We start from the raw sequence: 27,182 nt of genomic DNA, 5'->3' as shown, positions 1-27,182 counted from the left end.
GCTTAATAAGAGGTTAGAACATTAAATAGCTTTTTTATTGAAATGCCCGGATCTATGTCCTGTAAGTAGGATCTCAACCCGAAATCTGTAGCCAGCCACCCCTCTGGTGCGCGTGAAGATCCAGGTCTAGCTCGCTAAACTTGCCAAATCACACGCGCCGTAGAAGCAACTGCACCGGATATTTTTGTTTTTGAATGGTGTTTAGATGTTTGATTTGAAAACGGGTAAATGGGTTTAAACCCGGCAAGGCTCGGAAACAGGTTCGTGCAGTAGCTTTGGGGAAAAAGGGTAGTCGGACGGAGAGAGTATTAAAGCAGAGAGCGTGAAAAGAGAAAGAGAGAAAAGCGAAAGGTCATGGACTGGAGGAGGAATGTGAGAGTCTAAATTGGAAACAAAGAAACCTTTACATCAAATACCATCTCCAACAACAAAGATAATATCATCTCGAAGCCCACTCTCTCTCTCTCTCTCTCTCTCTCTCTCTCTCTCTCTCTCTCCCCGTCTCTGAGTTACTGTTTTGGTTGTAGATCTTTCTGTGAAACCCTTGTGGTTCTTACTTCTGTTTCCTCAAGAGCCGGCAATGCAGAACATAATCTACTTGTTCTAAGTATACGTATTTAAGAGTTTAATTACATTGATTTGGTATAAATCTTTTTGAGAAGTTGTGGATTTGATGGCGAGATTGTGAAGTGTGGTCTTAAGTTTTGGCTTAGAGTGAGAAATCGTTAGTGTGCCGGTGGTAGGGAAGCAAGAAACAATGGCGGCAGGAGGGACATTGTCATTTTCGGTAGCGTCCATGGTGGAGGATGTGCTTCAACAGCATGGTACTCGCGTCGGAGATCTCAATTTGGAGTCTAGAAAAGCTGAGGAAGCTGGTAATCACTTTTCCATTCTTGTTTCTTTCTTTCTTCTTCTTCTTTTTGTCCGGAAAAATAAAATAAAATCTCCAGCTAATACCTAAGAATATGCATTAATCGAAGTTTCTTCTATAATTCTCTTCAAATTCAAGATTGCGTTTTCATCCATTTTCTCAGCAACCAAACAGAGGATCAGCTCTCGCTCTCTCTCTCTCTCTCTCTCTCTCTCTTTTTGTTCTGATTTAACTTTACCAGTTAGATACTTGAAGAACCAGTTAGATACTTGAAGAACCTTGTTTATTTGCTTTAAATTTTTTGAATTTTGCTCCAATCTTATGATTGTCCTACCATCTGACCGATGATTCTGTATGTGTGGCTTTCTGAAGCAATGTGGGCACACACTGGCGTGGCGAATTGTGTTACTTATTCTCTCTTAAATTGTCCAATTTTGAACGAGTTTGAAATAGTAAAAATTGAGTACTTGAGAGTTGGGTTACATTTCATTGCTTAAGCTAAATGAGCTAACCTTTGTTGTGTAGCATCAAGAAGAAATGAGGCTGCTGGGTGGCTTAGAAAGATGATCGGTGTTGTTGTGGCTAAAGATTTGCCTGCTGAGCCTTCCGAGGAAGAGTTTAGGCTTGGATTGAGAAGTGGGATTATCCTCTGCAACGCTATCAATAAGGTTCAAACTGGAGCTGTGCCCAAGGTGACCCTGATCCTAATTTCCGGCTTCCTTTCAATTTCATTGTCAATTTTATAAATTTTATCCATTATTTACCTTACATAACTTTTTCCCAGGTGGTAGAAAGTCCATGTGATTCAGCTTTGATCCCTGATGGGGCGGCATTGTCTGCATTTCAGTACTTCGAGAATGTGAGAAACTTCCTTGTTGCTATTCAAGAGATGGGGCTTCCCACGTTTGAGGCTTCCGATTTGGAACAAGTATGTACTGGTGCAGAATCAAATTCTGAGGTTTAATAACAATGATTTAAGGATAGGCTTTTACACGAATGGTCTTCTTCATTATTTTGTAGAGATTTATTTAAGACAACTACTATGCACATCAAATTTCTGGAATTTGTAGTCAGAAAACTATAATTTCAGAATTAGATTATCTTAGATAAGTATTTCTTTAACATCTGTACATTTTATCTTGTTATCTTTCAGGGAGGGAAATCTGCAAGGGTTGTGAATACAGTTCTGGCACTTAAATCCTACAGTGACTGGAAACAGACTGGGGGTAATGGCATATGGAAATTTGGTGGAAATATAAAACCTACTACGTCAGCCAAGTCTTTTGTAAGAAAAAATTCCGAGCCATTCACGAACTCGTTATCGAGGACCTCCTCAATGAATGAAAAACCTTTGAGTGCTCAGGCCTCTGATCTTGATTCTAATAAAATGGTTGGTAAGCTAAACTTTTGTTATCATTATTTCTGTTTATATTTATTTATTTGTATCTCTGCATTCTTTCTCAATTGAATTAGAAGAATAACCATAAGCTTTTCCTTTCCTGTTTGCATATTTGCAGTCTAGTTCTCGCTCCTTTAGTATGCTTGTCCGTGCACTTCTATTAGATAAGAAGCCTGAAGAAGTTCCAGTGGTAAGGGCAAGGCACTCAGTAGTGTGAGTTATATTGTTAGCACAGCTATTTTCTAATTAAGTTGGCGAAACAGTCTTTCATCTGTACCAGTCATATCTGCTACTTGAATTTTTGCGTTCACAATCCTAACTGGTTTGTGTTTGACCACCCAATTGCGTTTTTAACTTGCATGAAAAAGAGGGCAATCGTTGATTCATTGATACCACCACCTATAAATTACTATTAATCACTGTCAACTTTATCTTCTAACATTTCTGCTCGCTCTTAATTGGATTATTTTATCCTTCTGGCTGTAACAGATGGTAGAGTCTGTGCTAAGCAAGCTCGTGGAGGAATTTGAGCAACGTATTGCCAGCCAATATGAATTGGTATGCCAGTCTTTCTCATTAAAAACTTTTACCTTTTTTTATATAAACATTATTAGGAGACTTTCACCTGTTCAACATGACTAGGGTCATCATTTATATGTTTGCATGTGTTAGACAAACCTAATACCAGAAACTGAGGCATCCAAGAATTTTTACATTGGAAACATGAGCTATTAGATTTATATACCGTTTGTTCCTTGTCATTTTAATTTAAACCTAAACATGTACCTATTAATATATCTTACAGACAAAAACAACTCTGAAAGATGCGGCTGTTTCTCACAGCAAAAAGCCTTCAATGAAATTCGCTTCTGGTGACAAAATGGTAACTATTGTGCTTTACCTTTTGAACAGCAAGTGAAACTCATATTTTGACGTCAACGTCTATAACTAGATTAAAACTCATATATTTGTGTCTTTTGCAATAATAATTAGATGGAAGACAAAAACTCGTTCGATAAAAGTTACATCTCTGAAGAGGAATCAAAAGTTCGGCTGCTTAAGCAGAAAATGATCTTTGATCGACAACAGAGAGATGTTCAGGTGGGTTTCAGCTGTGAAGTAGTCTCCATCATTTTATTTTGTTATGGGTTCGCATATTTATGCCATTGCCATATGTAAATTTTGCAGGAACTAAAGCAAACTCTCCACACTACAAAATCTGGTATTCAGTTTATGAAAATGAAGTTCCACGAGGAGTTCAACAATATTGGTATAAACTCATAAAAAAACTACTTGTTGCTTTTGGTTGCCTTTTCCCTTTGGGGTTGGTATCTCTTTTTCTAATTCAAGTTTTTGCTTCCATAGGTTTGCATATTCACAGCCTAGCTCATGCTGCGAGTGGGTATCACAGAGTTCTTGAGGAAAACCGAAAGCTTTACAATCAAGTCCAAGACCTCAAAGGTAATAAGATCATTAGTTGTCTATACTTTAAGTTTCACACATGCCTAAATAATGCTAGTCCTCAAAATGGTTAATTAGTTCTTTGTTGTGTCGATTAGGAAGTATCAGGGTTTATTGTCGAGTGAGACCTTTCTTATCTGGACTATCAAACTATATGAGCACTGTGGATCACATTGAAGATGGAAATATCACTATTAACATCCCCTCAAGACATGGGAAAGGACGTAGGTCCTTCAACTTTAACAAAGTCTTTGGGCCGTCTGCAACCCAAGGTTGGTATGGTTTTTATTAAGAAAGTTTTTTTTGGAGAAAAACAATCTTCAGAGTTTTATTATCTTAACATTAAGCTTATATTTATAACAATATTTTGTTATATTTTATTGCAGCGGATGTTTTCTCTGATATGCACCCACTGATTCGGTCTGTCCTTGATGGTTACAATGTTTGTATTTTTGCATATGGCCAAACAGGATCAGGGAAAACTTACACTATGGTAATATATGCTCTCTATCTCTGAATACATGCTGTTTTAAGTAAATTGTTGCTTGATTGATTAATGCATGCATACTATCGTTGATTTTTGGTACTTGCATGATTAGACTGGACCCAGAGAGCTTACAGAGAAAAGCCAAGGTGTAAATTATAGGGCATTGGGAGACTTGTTTCTGATAGCAGATCAAAGAAAGGACACTTTCAACTATGATGTTTCTGTTCAGATGATTGAGATCTATAACGAGCAAGTCCGAGATCTTCTTGTTACTGATGGAACTAACAAAAGATATCCTTTACTAATTTACTGCTTAATTTAGCTTTTCCTTAATGAGGTCAAGAAACTTGACATTAGTTACTTGGCAAAAGACAAACAGAAAACTCAAGATATCTTTTGAACATCAGTTTGTTACTTTTTTAAAAATAAATTTGTTTAGCTGTACTATATCATTGGATTTTAAATATACCTAATTTTCAGTATGGGTCAAAATCAAGATGAAAATGTGCTTGTTTATCTACAATTGCCAGGCTTTTCTTAACTGGTTGTTACATTAGAAATTCGTAATAGTTCTCAGACAGGTCTCAGTGTGCCAGACGCAAATCTTATTCGTGTCTCATCAACATCTGATGTTATTGATCTGATGAACCTTGGACAAAGAAATCGTGTTGTGGGTGCAACTGCCCTAAACGACCGTAGTAGTCGCTCTCACAGGTAGGAATCTAGTCTTCTGTGGTGCCAAGTTTGTACGAATACTTAAATGGGAATTAGCCAACTCTAACTTTTATCAATATGCAGTTGCTTGACTGTTCATGTTCAAGGAAGGGATTTGACATCTGGAGCTATTCTTCGTGGCTGTATGCATCTGGTTGATCTTGCAGGGAGTGAGAGGGTAGACAAATCTGAGGTGACCGGAGATAGATTAAAAGAAGCTCAACATATTAACAGGTCACTCTCGGCTTTAGGCGATGTGATTGCTTCCCTTGCCCAAAAGAACTCACATGTCCCTTACAGAAACAGCAAACTAACACAGCTGCTCCAAGATTCACTTGGTAAGTTTAACTACCACATGCCTTCTTGAGAATGGGTATACATTCTGTCTTTAGCCTTAGATTATCCAAGAAAATTTGATTACGACTCTTTGTTTGTAATCTTATTTTAGGTGGACAAGCCAAGACACTTATGTTTGTTCACATAAGTCCTGAGCCAGATGCTGTTAGTGAAACAATAAGTACACTTAAATTTGCAGAGCGAGTAGCCACAGTTGAACTTGGTGCTGCCCGGGTAAACAAAGATAGTACAGATGTCAAAGCACTCAAAGAACAGGTTTTTACATTTTCTCTCAGACTGTCACTTGTATGGTTCTTCCAGACGGTTAGCTTAAGAATCAATTCTTACTTCGCATTGTTGAACTTTTTGTGATCAGATTGCTGGTCTTAAGGCAGCACTAGCCAGGAAAGAGGAGGAAGATGAACACAATAAACGCCCAGCCTCTGGTGGCTCCGATAAATATAGGACAAAAGCTAGTGAATTGTCACCTTTTCATTCCAAACATCAAGGTACAGACATGCTAGGCAATCAGATTGGCTGCCGGCAACCAATGGGCAATGTAGTGATCACTGAGGTAAATTTTACTTTTTGGTTGTGATTCGGAAGAAAGCCATCATTTTAGAACTGTCAGTAGATTTCTTGCCAAAATTTGAGTTTGATGCCTTATGGCTCTTGGATACCAAGAGACATTTGAATTATGGGGTTTCTAGTCCCTTGCCCTAGATTAATTTTAGCAACCATTCAATTAGTATGTTCTAGTGTTGTGAACTTAGCGTTGTCGCTTGATGTACTGGTTTTGTAGTCCCACAACAATTCGGCCTCAAGGCAAAAAAGAGAGAGCTTTGATCTTGATGAGCTACTAGTGAATTCACCTCCCTGGCCCCCAGTTGAAAGTCCTAGCCAGAATTATGGGGAGGATGATAAAGAAATTGGCTCGGGTGAGTGGGTGGATAAGGTTATGGTGAACAAGCAAGAAGCAGCAAGCAGAGCTGGAAATCCTTTAGGATGCTGGGGAGCAGACAATGGGAATTTATCTGATGTTTTCTACCAGAAATATCTCCAGGATTCTTCCAAGGTTTATCCAGAACAGTCGTACAATATGTTCATGGGAAGCAACGGGTTCAATGTCGCTAGTACAGATGACATGGATGATCTTGATGCTGCCACCAGTGACTCTTCAGAGCCAGATTTGCTCTGGCAATTCAATCAGACTAAACTTACTAACATGGGCAATGGCATTGGGTCAAAGACCAAGAAATCTAATGCAAAGCAAGTGAAAAGCCCAGATCTAAGGTAAATTTTGAACTTGGCCTTCTGTTATGCATTTTTACATGCGGTGTAGTGAGTTTATATAATCAGCTTCCTAAAAACTTGCTAATGATTTCTGCAGCAAGAGCTTTAATCCTTCTTCTCTAGGCCCTTCACCTTCACGGAAACCTTTGAATGGGGTGCCACATAGGATTGCAAGGCAGCCAGCTCCAGCTGAGATGAAACGCAAAGCTGGGAATAGAAAGTAGAGGTGTTAACTTAACACGTTGAGAGAGAGTGATTCAATTTTTTTTTTTTTTTTTTCGTAGTGATTTCTTTGATTTTGTTACACAGAGAGAGAGAGAGAGAGAGAGAGACAGATTTTACTATTTTCTTCATTTTTTTTCCGAAAAAGAAAAATATTGTAAGTTTTATATACAGTTAAGTGCAGCAATAAATCCAGTTGCTTGTAAATTTAAGAGTGAGTTGTGTAGACAAATACTGCCAGACTTGGTTTGGATGACAGATAATAATGTTTATAAATTTATAAAACTTTCTTTGTACAAATTTTATGGTTCCAGTTATTGTATTAACAATCACCAAGCAAACCAAAACACTTAATTAATTACACTAACATTAAACAAAGATTCAATTCTTTTATCTGATATCTATCTAAACAAGTTGGTGCGTTAAATTTTTTAAATTAAAAAAAAATGATTTAGATGCTTCTTTTCCTATCCATAATCTATCAACTGACGACAAGAAAAGTTGGTTGATTCTTAAATAAATTAAACGTTGATGATTGTAACAGCAACAATAATAGAGATATCTTTTTGAAGCAGAGAAAGTTTCATATCGTTCACATGCAAAATTATGATTATATAATTCATAACCTTATAGTGATATGCCCAAAAGAATCTCTCTCTGGTCAAATTTTGTGTTCCAAATCCACGACTTATAGTAGGTAAGGTTAATTCATTTTTGGAGGCCACAGGATATGGTGAATTTATTGTGTGTGATCATGACATATTCCAATCTATAAAGATTGACATAAACTTCCTCCCCATTGAGCCAGCCAATTCTCAACCCCAACCAACCTCACCTCTCAAGTCTCATCATTTTCATATCAGCAAGCAAGAGACTAGATAACATGGCGGCCATCAGTTTAAGCCAGGAATTTGCTAGTCCAGTAGCAGCGGCCAGGTTGTTCAAGGCCTTGATCCTAGACTCCCACAACCTCATCCCCAAGCTCATGCCTCAGGCCATTAAGAGCATCGAAATCATCCACGGCGATGGAGGCGAAGGAAGCATCAAGCAGATCAATTTTGCTGAGGGTAATTAATAAATTAACCACACATGTAGACTTTATTTAAAATCATCAATCACATTTCTCTCTGTCATATTTAATTCAATAACATATGCATGATATGCAGGTACTCGTTACAAGTACATGAAGAACAGAATAGACATCCTGGACGTTGAGAATTTGGTATGCAAGTACACACTGATTGAAGGAGACGTGTTGGAGGACAAGATTAAGTCTATTGCTTACGAGGTGAGGTTTGAGGCTTCTCCTAATGGTGGTTGTACTTGCAAGATGATGAGTGAGTACCAGGCTGCTGGTGACTTTGAGATCAATGAGGAAGAAATCAGGGGTGGCAAAGAAAGAGCAATGGGCATGTACAAGGTTGTTGAAGCTTACCTCTTCGAAAGTCCCGGTGCCTACGAATAGCTGCAGCCTCAAGAGTCAAGACATATTTTCTTCTCGCCATTCATATCCACCCGTCTCTCTTCTTTTCATCGAGTTTTTGGTTGTAGTCTTTGAAATATATGGACATGTAAAATATTATAAACCAACAGCCATAGTTACATAAGGTTAATTAATGGTTCATTTTCATCTGCTACACAATGTCAATGCCTGTTTGATGTTTCAAAGTCAAGGAAGTGGGGACAAAGTAAGAAATAATGTCGTCTACCAAGAATGAAGAAAACGACGGGTGGAAATTGATCCTTGTATAAGCAGCCAGGCAGGGGGACCAGGACAGAAAATAACCAAACTGAGACTTAATCAGCAGGACATCAACCTTTTCAATTACTCATTATTTCAATCACATCAGTCACTTAACTTAACACCCTCTCTTTGCCAGAATATCAATGATTAATCTGGTATCAGTCCACATTACATGAATTTACATTGTAACTAAAGATATTCCAAAATAAAATAAAACAATAGAAGCAACAGCTATCTGAGTTGTACTGCACTACCAAAATTTCCTTGCACACGAATGAAAACATGAGGCTCTACATGAGCCTGTATTATGAGGGTGACACACCACTTCGGAAGATCTCGTAGCAAGGCAGAGAATGCTTGTTCGTATGAGAAGAGATGGAAGATTATAAATTGGAGCTTTATTGGAAAATCTCCTGTATAAACGGTATCTCATGTACAGATTGAACAGAATGGATATTTTGTCTTTTTGATGATGATCTCACAAAACTGTAGCATAGTTGACTGGGTATAAGGAAAAGAAGCAAGCCGCGGAAGAGTTAAAAGTTGAGTCCTGGAGGTTTGAACATGGTTTAGGAGACACCTCCTTTGAAAAACCCATCACATTGGAACAGAACCATGAGGTAGAAGAATTCCAAGTGATGGAGAATGAGATATTTGAGAGACAGATAGATGTGAAAGGCGATTTGTCAAGTCCAGAAAAATTCCCAGCAAAAGTGATATTAGTGCCGACCATATTCTCAAAGGTGACTCCTTTAACAAATGGCAGTTCATCAGGATCAAAATTTTCATCAGGGTGTGAGCCACTCTGACCTGTAGCCTCCATTGCCAAGTGAATATTTTCCATTTCAACGTTGGATATAATTATGTCCTTCATATAACCTCCTCTTCCCCTAGTTGTCTTGAGTGCAATGCCAATGAATGAGTTACGTAGATGAAGCTGCTCTACAAGTATGTTCGATATGCCTCCAGACATCTCACTGCCAAATGCCAGGCCAGCGCCTAAAGAGGATTGAAGGTTAACACCCCGGATATGCACATTTTTAGTGGGTTTGCCGTAGGCAATTCCATACTCATCCCAACCGCTCTTAAGAACAATTGCATCATGACTCATACTAATGTTGCAGTTCTCAATGCAAACATTCTCCGAAGAATCTGAAGTCACGGTTATACACACGTTGCAAAAGATATTTAGGCTCTTCAAACTTTTCACAAAAACTAAGCAAGAACTTCAGCATAGAGAAAAAAATTAACTAAGAACCTATACATTTCTCATCAATGAGGGGCTGAATCTCTAAATACACAGATTGATCAGGGAGAGGAACACAGAAAAAATAGAGCAGTAATAGATAAATGGTCTGAAAAGTAATGTTTGACACACCTGGGACTATACCACTAGTATATGGAGATGCAGGAGAAGCATGGACAGTTATGTTCAGAACTTGCACATACCTGTATTATTTTAACATATAATCAACAATATCAGTTCAGTTGAACACACAAGAAATGTGACATTGACCTAAAAAGCTACCAGCAGTACCTGCAGTACGCCGGATGAATGTTCCAAGCGGGGGAGTTCAAGAGGGTTAAATTTGATATAGTTACATTATCACACCCGGTGAATTCCACTAGATGTGGTCGGCTGTAATTCAAGGCATGAGAGCTAAATTGCTCCCACCAGACAGAACCTTGTCCATCAATGGTTCCATTATCACCTGGTAAAATTTATTGAATGTGGAAGAGTTACATGAGGAAGGCAGAACTTGGATGCATCTCAACAGACAACTATTTATGCACGAATACCCTCACCTGTTATCACCACATCACTTAAATTGTGTCCGTTGATCAAGCTACGATATCTCCAACCAGGCAAGTCAATCCCTCGACCATAAGAAGGTAGAGGTTTCACAATATCCCAGTGAGCGTAATCCTGCATAACCATTGCCAACACTGAGTCTTATGCACTCTTGTTATTATTATTATTATTATTATTTTTTAAAGTAAGAATGATTCTTTTAGATCAAAGCAGAGAAAAATTTGTGTTATATGTGAACCTGGGATCCAAGAATGATGGCACCTGCTTCCAGGAAGAGTGTGAGGTGGCTGGTAAGGTTAAAACTTCCAGTAAGCCAGCTGCCAGGCGGAACATAGAGCTGAGCACCACCCTTGTCAGCAAATGACTTGACATAGAAAATAGCATTTTGAAAGGCTACCGTGTTCAATGTTTTCCCATCTCCAACTGCCCCAAACTCCAAGAGTGACACGCTGTGAGGTCTGGGATCCAAAGACTTCATGTTTTCACATTGTCCATTCTTTCCTTCTCCATCATACTGAACAGCACTACTAAATGCCAGAAACAGAACCAGAGCCAACTGAAAAATAGGAAAACAGAAGAAATAAAGGTTACTGGGAAGTTTGAGATGCCTCGCCGTCACACCATTCGCAAGAACTGAAATGTTAAAATAGGATGCATGTATATTGTATATCAATAACATCATGGTAAAAGAACAGAAAATGCCTTACATTTGGTTATCTCATTGCACATAAGATACAAAAATACTGCAACAGACTTGGTTGAACACCAAGACAACACTAAATTGAAAGGATATACGAGAGTAAAAGAGATACAACATAAACTTACTGGGTGAAAAGACTTGAAGTAAAAGAGATGCATGCAAACCGAGGAAAGCAAGAAGCAATCTAAGAATTATGAATTCATAAATAAAAACTAGGCTTTCAGTTTCTGCTCTTGAAAATGTGTCCCTCTGTAGGAGACCGTATCTTGTGTTAGGATTGTGCTTTCTGCTGATGTCTGAGATGCTTTTTTATATTTGTTTTCCTGGTGTAGTTCGAATGTTTGTCTGTAGCTTTTTATTTATTTTTTACTTTTTGGTGATGATGCAATGGCCGTCTAAAAATTCAATAATCTCATAGCAGATGTTCACGTACCTATTAGCTAGTTTACATTGCCAAACATCCAATGTAAATCCCATATACAATCTTTAGATCAAAAAGCCTAAGAGACAGGAAAAGAGAGAATTGTTCGCAGACACACAGATGATGAAGATAACAAACCAGTAAATACATTTATGAATCAAATACTAGATATCAAAACCAACGTACTTACTAGCCTCTTCATGAGTCTTTACTCTTCCACTTAGCAGCAATGAACCAAATTCAGACAGCAGCAGCAGGCACTCTAAAACAAAACCCCAGTCAGGAAACCAAGGAAGAAGAAGGAGAAGGAGGAGAAGAGGAAGAGAAGGGAAAAAAGAACAAGTAAGAGGCTTGTGTTATAAAACGGCACTGATATACATGAAAACAAAAAGAGATGAAAAACAAACGGGTGGTGAGAGAAAGCGACAGCTAAAAAAGAAAAAGCCAGCTGCTTGATTTCCATTTTGCATAACAATAACAATAAAAAGCAATTTCGACGCATCAAAGTTGGAAAGTGCAATTTGAATAATATTTTAGGAAATCCTTGACAATAAAAAAGCAATCTTCACAAACAAAATTACCATCTACAATACAATTCCCAACATAGAATCATGTGTTGCCGACACAAACAATTTTGGCACCGAAGCCTCAATCAATCACAAACATTGAATTAAGAGAAACAGAGTGAAAATAAAAATCTTTGTAATTAATTACTTAAATGTTTCATGACAACAACAGAAAGAATAAACAAAGGTTTCTTCATGTAATGAACAATGAAGGCAGGCAGGAGGCAGGGGACTTGCCATGGCATGCGAAGAGAGACTAGTGGTGTGGGGGCGGAGGGACCATGTCATTGATGTGTCGACATTGAAATTTTGCAAGGCTAGCGTCACCCAAGTTTGCCAAAGCGCCAGATCCCAACCACTTGTGCCGTCATCAGTGGGCCCACTCAACTCAACCCTTTCTTCCCTTTCCTTTACCTTACCTACTTGTGCTCTCTCTCGTTCCTCGCACGGACGGTAACATTGTTTTACCAAAAATCTGCGACGCCAACTGTTGCGGAGCTGCTGCTACTGGATCATGAATTCATTAATTTGCCAACCATGTTACGTATAGTTACATGAATCACAGTTGTCAAGTTGGCTTCAAATTGGTAGAAGGCAAGCTAGAGCTTATCTTATCTGAGTAGTAGTAGGACAGGATAACTACTGATACATACATAGGATAAGTGCTTCTAGTTCTAGTGATTTTAATTCAAGTGTATTGACCAAAACAACCTTGGTTAAAGGAGACAATCACATGGGGAACCCGCGGCAGTGGACTGTGTCTGTGGAGGAACATAACAAAGAAAGCCAGCTGCCACCCACAATTTTCATGTTTGGCTGCTAACTAGAAACGGCCACACAGCCACTACATGATACATATATCATAATCAATTCATATAACGACATGAACTAATTAACATAATTAGGTAAAGCAGCGAGCTCTGCACTTTACACCACCAAATTAATTTTATTGAAAGCTTTTTCTTTTTCTTTTCTGTTTTTGTTTCTCAAGTGGAAGTGGAACAAATTAATGTGGCTGTTGTGTTGTGTATGTATATACTTATAGTGAGTGAGTGAGTAGTGGCCCCTGGCCTCAGCTGAGTGAGGATGACTGAGAGGGACAAATTGCAACACATGGGTCATGTGGTTGGTTGGTTGGTTTGGTTTTGGTTCATTATGAGGAGTTAATTTCGAAGACCGTAACTTTTGCTTTGATTATCATTGAAATGGAGCCCAGTTGTGTAAATGTTTGTCACTCATTATGTGGAGTGAGTGTGAGTGCTCCTGAGCAGCAGCAGCAGATCTGCAACAAGACTGCAGGGAGAGGGGTCCGGCCTCGTACTAGTTGTACCTGATGGGATCCACTTATTGAAAAAGTTACTTCTTTCTTAGCCAAAAATCTTGCACGCTCTCATCTCAAGTCCCCAACTCACTCTGGCACTCTGCTGTGAAGAAATCTATGTATATATATACCAACACAAGACCTTTTATTTCCTAATGAATATGAGTATATATATACGTACTCAAATTGGTTGCTTGCTTGCTTCCAAGCTAAAGTACGAATGGGAATTGGAACCCAACAACCAAAATTCCAGCTACCAACACAAAACCAAACCCAAAACAATTACATAGAGACTGTAATGAGGGGTTATAACACGAGTGGTCCTTCATAGCTAACAGATTAATTGCACAACTATTATGAGACGATCAAACCTTAGCTGCACACACAGAACAGGACAGGACTGTAGTTCCTTATTGGGCAATATGCATCTTGGACTGCCCCATATGAGCCTACTAATGTACCAAATTGGGCCTTTCATGGGCTCAAACTTTTAACAGAAGCCCATAGAATGCCAAATTGCTTGAGCTTAAATTGAAACGAGAGAAGGCTTTGAGGCCCAGCGCAGCCACATGAGGACATCAAAGTTGAAAGTTGAAACAGACAGTTGGGTTTGTTACATGAATTTTTTTATATTAAAAAAAACCAGTCCAAAAGCATCCCACTTTCTGGCACGCCGCCCAATCATTTGGACTCAGCCAGCCAATCACCCAACTTCCATTCCCTACTTCGCTCGCCCTCTCTATCATCTCTGGCCCTTCACCACTCCGATCACTGACTCGTTTATCCCCAAACCGCATCCTGCCTCGTTTTCCAGCTCAAGCTCCTGCTTATGGCGATGTACATCATATCGCGGCGAGTAGTAGGTGGATCGACGCCGTCAACTGCGTTCCGTTATGCTACTTGTTGGAGACCCTATTCGACGTCGTTTAGAGAGGAAAGAGACACCTTTGGACCCATTCTCGTTCCCTCAGACAAGTTCGTCTTTCTCTGTTCTCAGCATTTGTTTCATTTCCATGTTTAATTCGAAGGGATTTATTTATTTAATACGTAATTTTAATTTTTTTTCAGGTTGTGGGGGGCGCAAACTCAAAGATCGTTGCAGAATTTCGATATCGGTGGCGAGCGTGAACGAATGCCCGAACCTATTGTTCGCGCCTTTGGCGTACTCAAAAAATGTGCTGCCAAGGTTTGAACTTTTATCTTTTGTTTGTGGGACTTGCCGAGTGGGATTGGGATAGACACCTATAACGTGTTTGTTGTATTGCCTGACTGCAGGTGAACATGGAGTATGGTCTTGATCCAACTATAGGCAAAGCAATAATGCAAGCTGCCCAAGAAGTCGCCGAGGGAAAGCTAAACCAGCACTTTCCACTTGTTGTATGGCAAACTGGCAGTGGAACCCAAAGTAACATGAATGCCAATGAGGTTAGCAGTGATTCATGAAAGTATTGTCATGGTTATCATACTTGTATACGTTGATTTATGGGGGTACTATTGGACTGTGCCCAGGTCATTGCGAACAGAGCAGCTGAGATACTTGGCCATAAGCGTGGTGAAAAGATTGTCCACCCAAATGACCATGTTAATAGATCACAGTCTTCTAATGACACTTTTCCAACTGTAAGCCTTTCTTTTCTTTTCTTTTTGTAATTTTTGTTTCCTGTCTTGTGGTTTATTGAAACGCTGTGTGTTATTTACAGGTCATGCACATTGCGTCTGCAGTGGAAATTAATTCAAGACTAATACCAAATTTGAGAACATTGCATACTTCTCTACATTCAAAGGTAAGTAGATAGATATTTCATGTATCTGAATTATTTTCCCATAAAGGGATCAAAACTTGTTATTGATTCCATCTGTTTTAATATGACCAGTCAGATGAATTCAAAGATATTGTTAAAATTGGACGCACTCACACGCAAGATGCAACACCTTTGACTCTTGGGCAAGAATTCAGTGGCTATTCAACACAAGTGAGCTTACATTACTCTTGCAGATATTGTTTCACAATTGCGTCATGCTCATCTTGTTACGAGGATAGGCCATGCTTGATATCTTGTTTATCAAAAGCCTTTTCCTTTGGCTGCAGGTGAAGTATGGAATTGACCGAGTCTTGTGCACTCTACCCCGCATGTATCAGGTTGGCAACTCATGACTGTCAGTTGCTTTTCCTCCCCTTTTATTTTTTCTTTTAAATATTCTGACTGATTGGTAATTTTGTCTGAGCAGCTTGCACAGGGTGGTACTGCTGTTGGGACTGGATTGAACACAAAGAAGGGGTATGAATAGCCTTAAGGTTGAAGAATATTTGGGTTTTGTTTTTCCTTGTTTTTATCATTTTACGTTTGTCTGCATTCGTGTCAAAATGTAACTTCGATTATGGGAATCCTGGTTTCATTTCAATTCATCTTTTTTCTTTTTCCTGCACTGATATTTCAAGATTTAAGTTTCTTCAATAGGTCATCTTATTCACCATTCCTTTGCCTATTTATTACTCCTGAATTAGTATCAGATAGAAAGATGTATGCTCTGTATTTTATTACTAAAACTTGAAAAGATTATACCTTTCATTGTAAATTTCTTGTGTTTTGGCATTTGCATTTATTTCGTCATCTCCCATATTTTAAATGAGCAATTTCTTCTTCAGTGGTCCAGGGTGATCCACATTGTGTGAAACTGACAGTGGTAATTTTCATGCCATAATCTAGATTTGATGTAAAGATAGCTGCGGCAGTAGCTGAGGAAACAAACTTACCATTTGTCACCGCCGAAAACAAGTTTGAAGCTTTGGTTCGTAGCTACACCAAATGATATCTTCTTCTTCTTCTTCTTCTAGTGGAATGGATATTTAACTTGATGGAGCAGTTGGTACATATTTTTTCATCGTACACAACAAACTAATATTGCATGCTGTACGTTATTTGTTTCCGCCAGGCTGCACATGATGCTTTTGTTGAAACTAGCGGAGCCCTAAATACAGTTGCTACTTCTCTGATGAAAATTGCAAATGACATACGTTTATTAGGAAGGTTAGTCTACTATATGGACCTCACCTGCTTTTTCTTCATCACTCCTTGTACCCTTGTTGTAAGAACTTCACGGTGCTTTTCTTGTATAGTGGTCCACGTTGCGGCCTTGGTGAACTCATTCTCCCTGAAAACGAGCCTGGCAGCAGCATTATGCCTGTAAAACTCTCATATCTTGCCCAACATATGTTTGACTGAATAGCCCAAAACCTGTAACTAGCTTTTTGTACAAATTAAGTCCCACTAAACTTGACGTCTTGACTGAGTTTATCCTGTTTCAGGGCAAGGTTAACCCTACTCAGTGTGAGGCTCTCACAATGGTCTGTGCTCAGGTAAAGTGTCTCCTACTCTGTTTCATCAAGATAATATGAACAATTGGGAAGTCATTAGTAAGTTGTTGTATGATGTTAGGATATTGTAATCCTGCTATTTAAAGTTTTTCTCATTACAAAATGGTATTTTAATTTTTTGTATGTTGTGCAGGTTTTTGGTAACCATGTGGCCATTACAGTAGGTGGATCAAATGGTCACTTTGAACTTAATGTATTCAAGCCAATGATTGCTAGTGGTCTCCTACATGTACGTTCTGTTGTAATATTGTTATGATTTGTTCTTCAATTGTTGTATGTACAGAGATTTCAGAAGTAAAACTGGTAGCAACTAGGTACGCACACATTTCTTGCCAGTAGATAGTGCCTTGTTAAGAAAGTCACTAGTCTGGAAGTTCACCTTTGGAAGAAATGCAAAAGAATTATGATAGAATCTGTTTGATTTGGAATATTATGTGCACATTATGTGTTTAAATTGAGAAAGAACCAAATGTGATTCTTCTCAAGATTTGGATACTGGAATTGGAACGTAATTTGGTGGGTACGATATTTTTGTAAAGCATTTTCACATACGTGGATGCATTATGATTTATTGAGTTTGGAGTCTCTTGTTCTGCTATATTGCTAAATACATGCACTTGTTCATTGAGCTGGTGTTTTCTTAACTCTTTACTGGCAGTCTGTGAGATTGCTTGGGGATGCATCAGCTTCCTTTGAAAAGAACTGTGTAAGAGGAATCAAAGCTAATAGGGAAAGAATTTCAAAATTACTTCATGAGGTCAGTTTATTCTTGGTGAAGAATATATAAGTTTTTAGTATTCCGTATCTAGACCCCATGGCTAATTAATTTTATGCTCTTTCTGTATGGAAAATGCATGGGTTTGCAGTCACTAATGTTGGTCACATCGTTGAATCCTGTGAGTTTCCACCCATTCATATTTATATTTTCCTTGTGTACCTTTGATTTGAGTCAGACTTATATTTCTGCTTCTTTTTCAGAAAATTGGTTATGACAATGCTGCTTCAGTTGCAAAGAAAGCCCACAAGGAGGGATCCACTTTGAAGGTAATAATTGCTTCCTTGTCTAAGTGATAATCTGTTCTGTTCCACAGTACTGGGTCTAGTTTGGTGGGAATTTAGGAGTTCAGAAGTAATGAAATTATTTATTCTGGCCAGATGGCTAGCTTAAATTCAAGTACTGGAAAATTCTGGCTGTTGTTGTATCAAACCATGTTTGAGCATAGGCTGAATCAGTAGGAAGGAATGAAATAAATGCAATGCATTCACACAATTTTGTAGAGAGTTGATTTGGCATCGTAGCTACTTTGAGTCCTTTGCATATTAATATCGTTGAAATATTGAATCTAACAAAGCTGTAACAAACAACTCTGCAGGAAGCTGCATTGAAACTTGGAGTGCTAACCAGTGAAGAATTTGATACACTTGTGGTGCCTGAGAAGATGATTGGCCCATCTGACTGACTGACCGACAGGTTTAGAAGCTGTTGAAAATTGATTTCCCGGCATGAATTGCCTTGATGATTCGTCTTTGCATTGTCTCGCCGGGTGAAATAAGGATTAAAAGTGATGTATGTAATTCATAACGTTTACGAACGATATTGTTGAGGCTTTTTGTAATTTGGGTTAATTTTGTTTACAAAAACAGCCGCCAACTGGGTCACAGAGGAGGAGAATGCCTCCACAAATTTTTGTAACAATGTCAATACAGGGTATTGAGAAACTCACCCCGCAGAATAAAATGAAGTAAAAATTTTACTTGTTATATGTAGGTGTAATTAATCTACTTTTACCCTTCTTATTCTGGTTTATTTCTTTATAAATGTCTATATATAAGTTAGTTAACGGTCCACAACGAACCATTGGTAAGAAATTTTATCTCTGGAAGACCAGAACTTTTCCTTTCTTGAGGCGTTCAACCCTTCATTATCTGCAAGTGCAACATGACATCGCCCATCTTCCAAATGCAATGCACCTTCTTCTATAATAGATTGGTGGTGGGTCCCAGATTTAGAATACAATACTCTGCTGTTTTAGAAATTGAGGACAGGGAAGGACCTACCATTACCAAACTACCATCTGCTCGTCTCTTTGGGACTGTGACCCTTCCAACCAACAGATCTTTATCACTTCTTTTTAATTTTATTTAATTATTTTATCAGTTGAAATTTCAGTATGTGGATGTCCTGCCTTACTTTAACAATTTTACTACATTATTATTAATAATAAATTATGGACAAAATTTAATCCAGTTTCCTGATTTGGGAAGCGGCCGAGACAACCAAGCACAACAATTAAATTAATTTACGGAAAGGGAAATTAGAATCTAGATCTAAGAAAGTAAACATATTGATTAATTGACTTAACCTATATTTGTCTTAAAAATTAATTTGTACTTTAAAAGAATGGATTATGAGAATAAACCATACGTGCAGTGCGAGCTAGATGCCAATATATCTTTTTGTTTTTATGTTTTTCTTATTTCGTGTAAGGAGGAAAAGAAAAAGAAAAGAAAAAACGAAAATCTAAGTTCCAAACGAGTCTTTCGCACTCGCGAGGGCAAGACCCTCGTATAATCGTATTCCTGTATTATTGAATTGGTGCGTGGCGTACTGAGAAAAGTAAAAAAAATTGGTGCGTGACGTTGTTTGTCCGTGACGCTTTTTGGCTCTCTGAGGCTGCGTACTGTCTCGGTCCTTCTTCCTCCACTTTACTCATCCTACCCTTTCCCTTTTTCTTCACTGTTTACTGTTCATCTTCCTCTTCCTGACCATGAAAATTGAAACGATTTTCTGTTTCAGAAACTCAGCTCCTACGTAATGGACGCCTCAGATCACTCCTTCAAAGTTCTACAGTTGATCTCTCACCCTCACTTTGTCTTTGTCGTCAAGCCTCAAGCTTGGTAATAATATAATTAGAATCTCTTTCTTTTTTGTTTATGAACTGCGAACAGATTACTCTTATTATTGGCCTTGTTTGTTTGCATCTCTGAGACTGGAGTGAAAATCTCTTTGGCACCTTTAAGCATTGTCAAAGTCATTGCCAGATTAAAGATCATTGCAAAAAATTAGTTTCAAGCATGTTAATTTGTCTGGAATCTGGATTGAACAAATGTAAGGAAAATAGAGAGGGATTATTAGTTCCTCAGCTTCTCTTTGTTTTGATAAGCATTGCTTCCAGGGAAGGAAAACTTAAACTATGGTGTTTGATGAAATGAAAATGCAATTTTTTCTTTTTATAACCAGAAAAAAATAAATTGCAAGATTTCACCCGAAGGGTCATATGTCATTATATGTCAGTTTAGTTTACTCATTTCTTTTTGTTATTGTTTTTGAATTCTGTGAAGTTCTCAGATTCATTAGAACAGCAGTTGGATAATGGATTCCTGTGATTGCATAGACGCACAATGGCCCCCTGATGAGCTTCTGGTGAAATATCAGTACATCTCTGATGTCTTTATTGCCCTCGCCTATTTCTCCATTCCCTTGGAGCTTATATATTTTGTGCAAAAATCCTCTTTCTTCCCATATAGATGGGTGCTGATGCAGTTCGGTGCTTTTATTGTTCTTTGTGGAGCAACCCATTTCATAAATGTCTGGACATTCTATATGCACTCCAAAACTGTTGCTGTGGTCATGACTGTTGCAAAGGTTTCCTGTGCTGTTGTATCATGTGCTACTGCTTTAATGCTTGTTCATATTATTCCGGATTTACTAAGCGTCAAAACTCGGGAGCTGTTTCTCAAAAACAGGGCTGAAGAGCTTGACAGGGAGATGGGCCGTATGCTAACTCAGGAAGAAACAGGAAGGCATGTTAGAATGCTCACTCATGAAATTAGAAGCACATTGGACAGGCACACTATACTCAAAACCACTCTTGTTGAGCTGGGTAGGACTTTAGGCCTCCAGGAATGTGCTTTGTGGATGCCGTCCAGAACTGGTATGAACCTACAGCTTTCTCATACTCTGAACTATCAAATACAAGTTGGCTCTACTGTGCCAATAAACCTTCCTATAATCAATGAAGTCTTCACTAGTTCTCGAGCAATTCGTATACCATACACCTGCCCACTGGCCAGGATCAGACCGCTTGTCGGGAGATATGTTCCACCTGAGGTTATTGCTCTGCGGGTACCCCTATTAAATCTTTCGAATTTCCAAATCAATGACTGGCCTGATCTCTCTGCCAAAAGCTACGCAATCATGGTTCTGATTCTACCCACAGATAGCACCAGAAAGTGGCGAGACCATGAACTGGAACTGGTTGATGTTGTTGCAGATCAGGTGTCTTCTATTGTTCATTTGTTTTTTCTTTTCATTGGTCAGGCTAAAATAACTGATATATCACTTGTCTTCCTTCTGATTCCTACATGCATGCTAAAGGTTGTAACAAGAGTTTAGTTGTCCTCAGCCCTCTGCTAAGGTGGTCAAGAGTTGTAAGGTTGGGTGGGCTAGGTCTTTTACAGTCATGAATTTAATTTTAATATGTCATACAGGTAGCTGTTGCTCTTTCACATGCTGCTATTCTGGAAGAGTCCATGCGAGCCCGTGATCAGCTCATGGAGCAGAACGTTGCTTTAGATTTAGCACGGAGAGAAGCAGAGATGGCAATCCATGCTCGCAACGATTTCCTTGCTGTCATGAACCATGAAATGAGGACACCAATGCATGCAATTATTGCACTGTCTTCTCTTCTGTTAGAGACAGAACTGATTTCAGAACAAAGAGTTATGATAGAGACAGTACTAAAGAGTAGCAACCTTTTGGAAACACTTATTAATGATGTTCTTGATCTTTCTAGACTTGAAGATGGCAGCCTAGAGTTAGACATTAGAAAGTTTAACCTCCATGGAGTTTTCAGAGAGGTACATTTTCCGGATTAGGGCTTCAATGTGTACTTTCAAGTACTTTGGTTTTTGGTGAAGTTACATGCAACCATTTTGAAACTGTAGGTAATCAATTTGATACAGCCCATCACATCTGTGAAGAAGTTGTCTATGAGTTTGATTCTATCCCCAGATTTACCCCTGTGTGCTGTTGGAGATGAGAATCGGCTTATGCAAACTATTCTAAATGTTGCTGGTAATGCTGTGAAGTTTACAAAGGAGGGATATATTTCAATTGTAGCATCTGTGGCAAAACCGGAATCTTCAAGAGACTGGCGACCACCTGAATTTTATCCAGCATCCACTGATGGCCACTTTTACCTGCGAGTTCAGGTCAATGACTGCATTTAATCTTTGTTTAGCTTATGTTAGTATTGCATTTTGTATGCTGAGGTTGGAGGCATCTTTTAGTATGTTGTATGTTATGGACAAGCGCAAATTTGATTGCATTGTAGTCCTATAAACTTCAACAATCTTGTAAATGTGATCTAATGGTATTCCCGGTGTTGCAGGTTAAGGATTCTGGCTGTGGTATTCTCCCACAAGATATTCCTCATCTTTTCACCAAATTTTCTCAGCCCAGAAGTGGATCCAATCGAATAAATGATGGTGCTGGACTTGGACTTGCCATTTGTAGACGGTAGAGTAAAAAAATTCCGACTTTTCACCATTTCCGTAGTGCAATTGAAAAAAGATATGAATCTGATATAAAAAAAGTTATTGAAAAAGTTAATAATAATAATTGGAGTCATCAAGTAAGGTGGTGCTTTTGGTTCATTTCTTCTTATTCATTCAACTTGATCAACTTACTGTGTGAAATGACTGGATTAGGTTTATAAACACCATGGGTGGTCACATCTGGATTGAGAGTGAGGGCATTGACAAAGGGAGCATTGTTGCATTCATTGTCAAGCTTGGGATATGCGACAATCCTTGTGATACAACAGCAGCACACCAAATGGCACCTCAAGCACTACCACAACCACAACCACAACCAAATTATGGCAGTGGAGATCGCATTGCGCACAGACCAACCGTCAGCTTTAGGGATGGTGGTTACACCTCATCAAATCCACGCTATCAAAGAAGCATTTGAAAGCCGATGGCTGTACACGTTTGACACTTTAGCACGTTGGGGATTTAGGATGTTCGTCGAGGTTGTAAAACATTCTGGTTTTTTCCTTTTCTTTAATTTGAGCTCAATAGCCCGAAAGGTCGCCCATTATGCCATCAATTATACAAGATAAAGAAGCAATAATGGGATTCAATGATACTTCTTAATTATTGCTAAATCCTCTTCTCTAAAACAAATCAGGTAGCTAAATCTGTTTAATCATGAACGCAACCATATCCATCAATCCACTTACTCACGGCCCTCTGCGACTCCGGGTTGAGAGAGGCCTACAGCCTCGCTTACCCCTCGCAAAACAAATTGGAATGCATCGGACAGCACTATGGAAATTAGAATACGAGCTTTTCATATGAAATCCAAAAACATAAGTAGGTAGATCGAGACCAAAACCGATCAATAGATAACAAAAGAAAACTAAGCTTCATACAGAGTACAAGGATTTTGAAATCTCTTTTAACCAGGAAATAAAGTACTGAAGTCCAAAACAAACAAACAAACTTGCTCGTCAAAACTAATCTACCCAAGTAACTTGAGGCAAATGGATCATCACGAGTCATCAATCCATCAGTTCTCCTCATTGGACTCACTTCTTGGATTTCTTAGATCCCCTGCAAGTAAAGAAATTATTCAGCAAAATAGGCAAAAACAATATCTATACATTATACGATCTCAAAGAAGCATCTATACTTACTGTGTTGGTTGAGAAGGGGCAACAGCAGCTGGCTCAGCAGCTGGCGGTGCTCTCTCTCCAGGTCCCTGAACACATTTTAGAATAATCAGAAATGTGGGTCTCAAAAGAAATGTGAATAAATTATAATCGTCAGTTTTTGTGAGGCACAAAAAACAGGATCAAACTCTTGAGCATGAGCCTATTTTATTTTCAATAAAGTTATAGGAAATGATACTATCAAATGTTTAAAAAAAGAACTAGAGCATCCCATCACTTAATACATTATATAGGTTTTAACAATACCTGAGCCAAGCGTTCCTCCCTCCTAGCATGTTTCCTTTCCCTGCTAGCCTTGTTCTTTGCCCGCTTAGCCTCAAACTGATCAGACAGAGTCTTCTCTCTCGCCTTCTCAGCCTTTGACTTGTGGATGCTCTCCATGAGGACTCTTTTATTCTTGAAAACATTACCCTTAACCTTCATGTACATGTCATGGTACATGTGCTTGTCAATCTTCTTTGATTCCCTGTACTTGCGAAGCAAACGCCTGAGCACACGCATCCTCCGCATCCACAGGATCTTGGTAGGAAGCCTTGCCTCCCTTGTACCCTTACGCTTACCTAAAAAATTCAGAAACCACTCACTAAAATGTATGATCAACCAAACAACAAAGAAGGCATTCAAAAGAAGCCTTGCCTCCCTTGTATTGCTACAAGCAAACACTAGTATATGCCTACAAATGGGAATCTATGCGACATGCCCATGAACTATAAGTATGATCAACAAAACAACAAAGCCTGCATCTCATATATAATCGACCTACCATGTCCAGAGTGACGCCCCTTCCTCTTAGCCTCCTTCATGCGGCGTGCACGAGATCGAGAGTGGATCTTGGTTGGCTTCCTGATGATGAAACCATCCTTGACCAACTTCCGTATGTTTTGGCCTGCACTTGACAATCAAAGCCATCAAAAAACAATACAAGAACACCCAAACATAACCATCGAACTACTTTCATAAGCATCTCATAAGGGCAAAATGCAAACAAAACATGATTTAAGCATTGAATGTCACTGTAAAAAAAAACTTCCAATTCATATCCTAAACTTGAAATACGTCAAATACAATTCCGAGCACCAAATATTTTCAAGAACTACGTACGATGCAACTTAGTACTAATTTGGAGAAAATACAAAGTTAACAAACAAGCCGAAGTTCGATATAGATGTCCGCAGCTCACTGAATTAAACAATTCTCTATATTAAATGTAAAACACATAAAATCAACCATCACTCAACCTAGCTTCGGTCAGCTAACATGATACTCAAATCACATCCGTACAACATAACTGTATTTGTTTCATATGGTTTCACGATATATCAGCAGCCATACGGTGTATAAACTCAGGTTTAGACAAAGACAAAAGCAAACCAAACAGATGATATAGCATAGCATACAGATCAAAAGAAACAAATTAAAAAAATGAAAATGAAAAGAAAGAAAGGGAGCGTACGAGAATTGGCCATGGAGATGTCGCTGACTTCATTGGGGTCGAGCCAGACCTTGCCGCGACCACACTTGAGCACGCTCGCGGCGAGCCTCTTCTGGAGCTTGAGCGAAACCATGTCTTACCTCCTTTTGTTTTGGCAGCTGCTATGGCAGAGAGGATGAGTTGTGTGGAAGAGACGGTTTTATATATCACACAGGTTTGCGCTTTAGAGTTTAGACCTAGGGTTTCCAATCTGGGTGGTGAGGTGGGCCTTATTTGCTGCCGTAGGCCTTTGTTTTCTTTTGAATAGGCTTTGGAGCATTGTTTCAGTTGGGCTTTGTAGTTGGTAGTCCAGCCCAACAATACATCAATTGGGTTAGGCTTAGCTGGTTTTTTTTTTTTTTTTTTTAATTTTTTAAAATTAGCTTATCCAAAGAACTTTTTTCTTTATCTTTATTTATTTTGGTTATGGTTGAGTTTATTTCCTTAATGAATAATATTATCTATGTATATGTGGGTTATGTCAATTGGCCAAAGTATGGTGTTCTGGAGGACCTATACAACGCTATATGTGGGTGGCCGCCTCCACAATATATATATTTTTTTTCAAGCTTAAGGTACTTAATCTCTACATTAGAATAGTTATAATATCATTTTGTAGAAAGAAAAAAAAGACAAATTAAGTTCTTTATGGCTCACAATAGTGACATCCATCCATTGACCGTATAAGTCATCACTTGTATGATATTGATTTGGTTAAGAGGCTCCCAAATGTGAGTGGGATTAGTTGGCCTAAACAACAATAGAAAGTTTGTTAAATGGAAACACATATCCCAGCTCAAAGTGACCCATTGAAACTTGAAATGCCTGAATGCTGCTGGTGACGATGCTGGCCAGGATCATATTTTGCAGTGCAGTCCTGTTGGCAACCCTGGCAGTGATTCTGCTGGCTTTGTTTTCACCACTACCTAAAAGAAAGCCATCACCGCCATGGCTGGACCTCTCCTTGTACATCCAGCAACCACAAAGTCCCAATATTATTGATGCAACAAGCTCCAATAATAATAATGATCATGTGGCACAATCTTCTCAATCAGACGGCGGAGGAGCATTCATCTTCCACCGCATGCTCACAGAGGGACCCGAGAACACTTCTCTGGTGGTGGGGAAAGCGCAAGGGTTCATTATCCCAGTAGAGCAGTTTGCAAACTCGGGTTTCAACATAATCTATCTCACCTTTCACACGCCTCAGTATTCGGGTAGCCTAAGCGTTGAGGCCAAGCATGTCTCCCCGAAAGACACCGAAGAGCTTACTGTGATGGGTGGAACGGGGTCGTTTGCTTTTGCAAGAGGACTTGCGGTTTTTGCTCAGAGTATCCATGGTGATGCCACTTATCATGTAAAGTTGCAGCTTAGATTTCCTAAGAATCAGTCTCGGACGACCACAATTCTGGGATGATGATGATTCAATTCATGATGCACTGGTTTTGTTCTGTAATATGCTACTTAATTGATGATAATTCTTTGTTATTAAAAAATACAAGTAATGAATTTACATGTTCCTTCCATTTTCATGTATTTTCAGCAACATGAGGAGTTGTTAGTGTTCATCAACGGAACAAAAATTTATTGATTGGTTGGGCTTGGGCTACAACTAGAGCCCAGACCTCATCAAATTCCAGACTAAGGTGGAAGAAGGTCAGGCCCAATGATGAAAAAGAAAAGGCGCAGTCAATCCATCACGTGTTCGTCGCCCCTGAAATAGTAAGTGTAGTACAAGAAAACATAAGAAGTACAAGTTTTTGAGCGAGAAGTCAGAATATCTGTCGGCGCCCACCGGCCACACCGCAGTGACTCAGTCGCTGTATTGGTCATAGCTTAGGAAATATCGAAACTGGAAATTGGAAACCAGCAGCGCCGCTGGGATTGGAAACCGGCGGCGAAGCCAAGCGAATTGCTTGCCAATTTTACATCTGCATTCACCTAACCTAGCCCACACCACGTTGCTTTCTCTCTCCTCTCACAATAAAAAGGAAAAATTAATACCATATTTTCTTTTCATTTTTTTTTCCCCAAAAAAATTGGTGGATGGAAAGACTGCTCCCCACATATCACTCACACATAATTTATATATCGCAGTTAGAAATTGGGATTTACATGAACTTATTTGGTTTTTTATAAATGTTTTCTTTTGATAAATATAAATTTTTTTCAATTATAAACTGGCACTCTTGAAATGAAAGTGCACCATGAACGATCCTGTTATCCTAGAAGTTAGAACAATAACCA

The 27,182-nt window shown here is 38.8% G+C and overlaps 7 protein-coding genes across 11 annotated transcripts; 5 read left to right on the top strand and 2 right to left on the bottom strand.

The window, feature by feature from the left end:
* LOC18768756 (kinesin-like protein KIN-14I) lies at nt 280–7,083 on the top strand. The gene is made up of 19 exons (XM_020553633.1): nt 280–875; nt 1,397–1,563; nt 1,656–1,799; nt 2,025–2,261; nt 2,389–2,460; nt 2,760–2,828; nt 3,076–3,153; nt 3,264–3,371; nt 3,459–3,540; nt 3,636–3,731; nt 3,830–4,003; nt 4,118–4,224; nt 4,331–4,509; nt 4,771–4,932; nt 5,017–5,270; nt 5,381–5,544; nt 5,645–5,842; nt 6,071–6,561; nt 6,659–7,083. The coding sequence occupies exons 1-19, from the start codon at nt 758–760 to the stop codon at nt 6,783–6,785; spliced, it is 3,027 nt and encodes a 1,008-aa protein (XP_020409222.1). The 5' UTR covers nt 280–757; the 3' UTR covers nt 6,786–7,083.
* LOC18767515 (major allergen Pru ar 1) lies at nt 7,410–8,449 on the top strand. Its single transcript, XM_007198988.2, has 2 exons — nt 7,410–7,850; nt 7,950–8,449. The coding sequence occupies exons 1-2, from the start codon at nt 7,667–7,669 to the stop codon at nt 8,246–8,248; spliced, it is 483 nt and encodes a 160-aa protein (XP_007199050.1). The 5' UTR covers nt 7,410–7,666; the 3' UTR covers nt 8,249–8,449.
* LOC18767473 (probable polygalacturonase) lies at nt 8,587–12,459 on the bottom strand. 3 transcript variants are annotated; one of them, XM_020553634.1, is made up of 7 exons: nt 12,043–12,459; nt 11,652–11,723; nt 10,579–10,896; nt 10,334–10,454; nt 10,065–10,239; nt 9,906–9,976; nt 8,587–9,679 (listed from the first exon to the last, which is right to left on the bottom strand). In XM_020553634.1, exons 2-7 carry the CDS (start codon nt 11,661–11,663, stop codon nt 9,006–9,008), a joined length of 1,371 nt encoding a protein of 456 aa, XP_020409223.1. In that variant the 5' UTR covers nt 11,664–11,723; nt 12,043–12,459; the 3' UTR covers nt 8,587–9,005. The 3 variants fall into 3 exon arrangements, with proteins under 3 accessions (XP_020409223.1, XP_020409224.1, XP_007201026.1); XM_020553635.1 differs by having other exon boundaries at nt 12,265–12,459; XM_007200964.2 differs by lacking the exon at nt 12,043–12,459 and having other exon boundaries at nt 11,648–12,021.
* LOC18768919 (fumarate hydratase 1, mitochondrial) lies at nt 13,921–18,485 on the top strand. Its single transcript, XM_007200921.2, has 17 exons — nt 13,921–14,323; nt 14,417–14,534; nt 14,624–14,773; nt 14,858–14,968; nt 15,049–15,132; nt 15,223–15,321; nt 15,438–15,488; nt 15,578–15,627; nt 16,057–16,138; nt 16,283–16,377; nt 16,467–16,533; nt 16,656–16,706; nt 16,858–16,953; nt 17,383–17,481; nt 17,591–17,620; nt 17,703–17,768; nt 18,098–18,485. Exons 1-17 carry the CDS (start codon nt 14,178–14,180, stop codon nt 18,182–18,184), a joined length of 1,482 nt encoding a protein of 493 aa, XP_007200983.1. The 5' UTR covers nt 13,921–14,177; the 3' UTR covers nt 18,185–18,485.
* LOC18768052 (probable ethylene response sensor 1) lies at nt 19,210–22,897 on the top strand. 3 transcript variants are annotated; one of them, XM_020570437.1, is made up of 7 exons: nt 19,210–19,402; nt 19,522–19,622; nt 20,067–21,003; nt 21,216–21,584; nt 21,672–21,938; nt 22,118–22,245; nt 22,437–22,897. In XM_020570437.1, the coding sequence occupies exons 3-7, from the start codon at nt 20,098–20,100 to the stop codon at nt 22,699–22,701; spliced, it is 1,935 nt and encodes a 644-aa protein (XP_020426026.1). In that variant the 5' UTR covers nt 19,210–19,402; nt 19,522–19,622; nt 20,067–20,097; the 3' UTR covers nt 22,702–22,897. The 3 variants fall into 3 exon arrangements, with proteins under 3 accessions (XP_020426026.1, XP_007199737.1, XP_020426027.1); XM_007199675.2 differs by having other exon boundaries at nt 19,210–19,413; XM_020570438.1 differs by lacking the exon at nt 19,210–19,402 and having other exon boundaries at nt 19,420–19,622; nt 20,074–21,003.
* On the bottom strand, nt 23,063–25,132 carry LOC18768211 (60S ribosomal protein L19-1). Its single transcript, XM_007201772.2, has 5 exons — nt 24,918–25,132; nt 24,228–24,350; nt 23,711–24,024; nt 23,429–23,493; nt 23,063–23,345 (listed from the first exon to the last, which is right to left on the bottom strand). Exons 1-5 carry the CDS (start codon nt 25,027–25,029, stop codon nt 23,321–23,323), a joined length of 639 nt encoding a protein of 212 aa, XP_007201834.1. The 5' UTR covers nt 25,030–25,132; the 3' UTR covers nt 23,063–23,320.
* On the top strand, nt 25,690–26,925 carry LOC18766648 (dirigent protein 6). Its single transcript, XM_007199462.2, has one exon. It carries the CDS (start codon nt 25,765–25,767, stop codon nt 26,350–26,352), a length of 588 nt encoding a protein of 195 aa, XP_007199524.2. The 5' UTR covers nt 25,690–25,764; the 3' UTR covers nt 26,353–26,925.

The sequence above is a fragment of the Prunus persica genome, chromosome G8, assembly GCF_000346465.2.
Source record: "Prunus persica cultivar Lovell chromosome G8, Prunus_persica_NCBIv2, whole genome shotgun sequence".
In the NCBI taxonomy this organism is placed as follows: domain Eukaryota; kingdom Viridiplantae; phylum Streptophyta; class Magnoliopsida; order Rosales; family Rosaceae; genus Prunus; species Prunus persica.
The sequence above is the reverse complement of the archived record's forward strand: the minus strand, read 5'-3'. Positions and strand labels throughout refer to the sequence as shown.

What these genes read in the sequence shown, in the direction of transcription:
- LOC18768211 (XM_007201772.2), bottom strand. Translation starts at nt 25,029, where the DNA reads ATGGTTTCGCTCAAGCTCCAGAAGAGGCTCGCCGCGAGCGTGCTCAAG. An exon ending in GGGGCGTCACTCTGGACATG is followed by an intron (nt 24,025 to 24,227) that starts GTAGGTCGATTA and finishes TGAATTTTTTAG; the next exon opens with GTAAGCGTAAGGGTACAAGG. An exon ending in GCCCCTTCTCAACCAACACA is followed by an intron (nt 23,346 to 23,428) that starts GTAAGTATAGAT and finishes CTTTACTTGCAG; the next exon opens with GGGATCTAAGAAATCCAAGA.
- LOC18767473 (XM_020553634.1), bottom strand. An exon ending in AAGTGATGTGGTGATAACAG is followed by an intron (nt 10,240 to 10,333) that starts GTGAGGGTATTC and finishes AAATTTTACCAG; the next exon opens with GTGATAATGGAACCATTGAT. An exon ending in TACTAGTGGTATAGTCCCAG is followed by an intron (nt 9,680 to 9,905) that starts GTGTGTCAAACA and finishes CCGTGACTTCAG; the next exon opens with ATTCTTCGGAGAATGTTTGC.
- LOC18768052 (XM_020570437.1), top strand. Translation starts at nt 20,098, where the DNA reads ATGGATTCCTGTGATTGCATAGACGCACAATGGCCCCCTGATGAGCTT. An exon ending in TCCATGGAGTTTTCAGAGAG is followed by an intron (nt 21,585 to 21,671) that starts GTACATTTTCCG and finishes TTGAAACTGTAG; the next exon opens with GTAATCAATTTGATACAGCC. An exon ending in GGACTTGCCATTTGTAGACG is followed by an intron (nt 22,246 to 22,436) that starts GTAGAGTAAAAA and finishes TGACTGGATTAG; the next exon opens with GTTTATAAACACCATGGGTG.
- LOC18768756 (XM_020553633.1), top strand. Translation starts at nt 758, where the DNA reads ATGGCGGCAGGAGGGACATTGTCATTTTCGGTAGCGTCCATGGTGGAG. An exon ending in AGGCTTCCGATTTGGAACAA is followed by an intron (nt 1,800 to 2,024) that starts GTATGTACTGGT and finishes GTTATCTTTCAG; the next exon opens with GGAGGGAAATCTGCAAGGGT. An exon ending in GACAACAGAGAGATGTTCAG is followed by an intron (nt 3,372 to 3,458) that starts GTGGGTTTCAGC and finishes TAAATTTTGCAG; the next exon opens with GAACTAAAGCAAACTCTCCA.
- LOC18766648 (XM_007199462.2), top strand. Translation starts at nt 25,765, where the DNA reads ATGCTGCTGGTGACGATGCTGGCCAGGATCATATTTTGCAGTGCAGTC.
- LOC18768919 (XM_007200921.2), top strand. Translation starts at nt 14,178, where the DNA reads ATGGCGATGTACATCATATCGCGGCGAGTAGTAGGTGGATCGACGCCG. An exon ending in TCACAATGGTCTGTGCTCAG is followed by an intron (nt 16,707 to 16,857) that starts GTAAAGTGTCTC and finishes TATGTTGTGCAG; the next exon opens with GTTTTTGGTAACCATGTGGC. An exon ending in TTTCAAAATTACTTCATGAG is followed by an intron (nt 17,482 to 17,590) that starts GTCAGTTTATTC and finishes ATGGGTTTGCAG; the next exon opens with TCACTAATGTTGGTCACATC.
- LOC18767515 (XM_007198988.2), top strand. Translation starts at nt 7,667, where the DNA reads ATGGCGGCCATCAGTTTAAGCCAGGAATTTGCTAGTCCAGTAGCAGCG. An exon ending in GCAGATCAATTTTGCTGAGG is followed by an intron (nt 7,851 to 7,949) that starts GTAATTAATAAA and finishes CATGATATGCAG; the next exon opens with GTACTCGTTACAAGTACATG.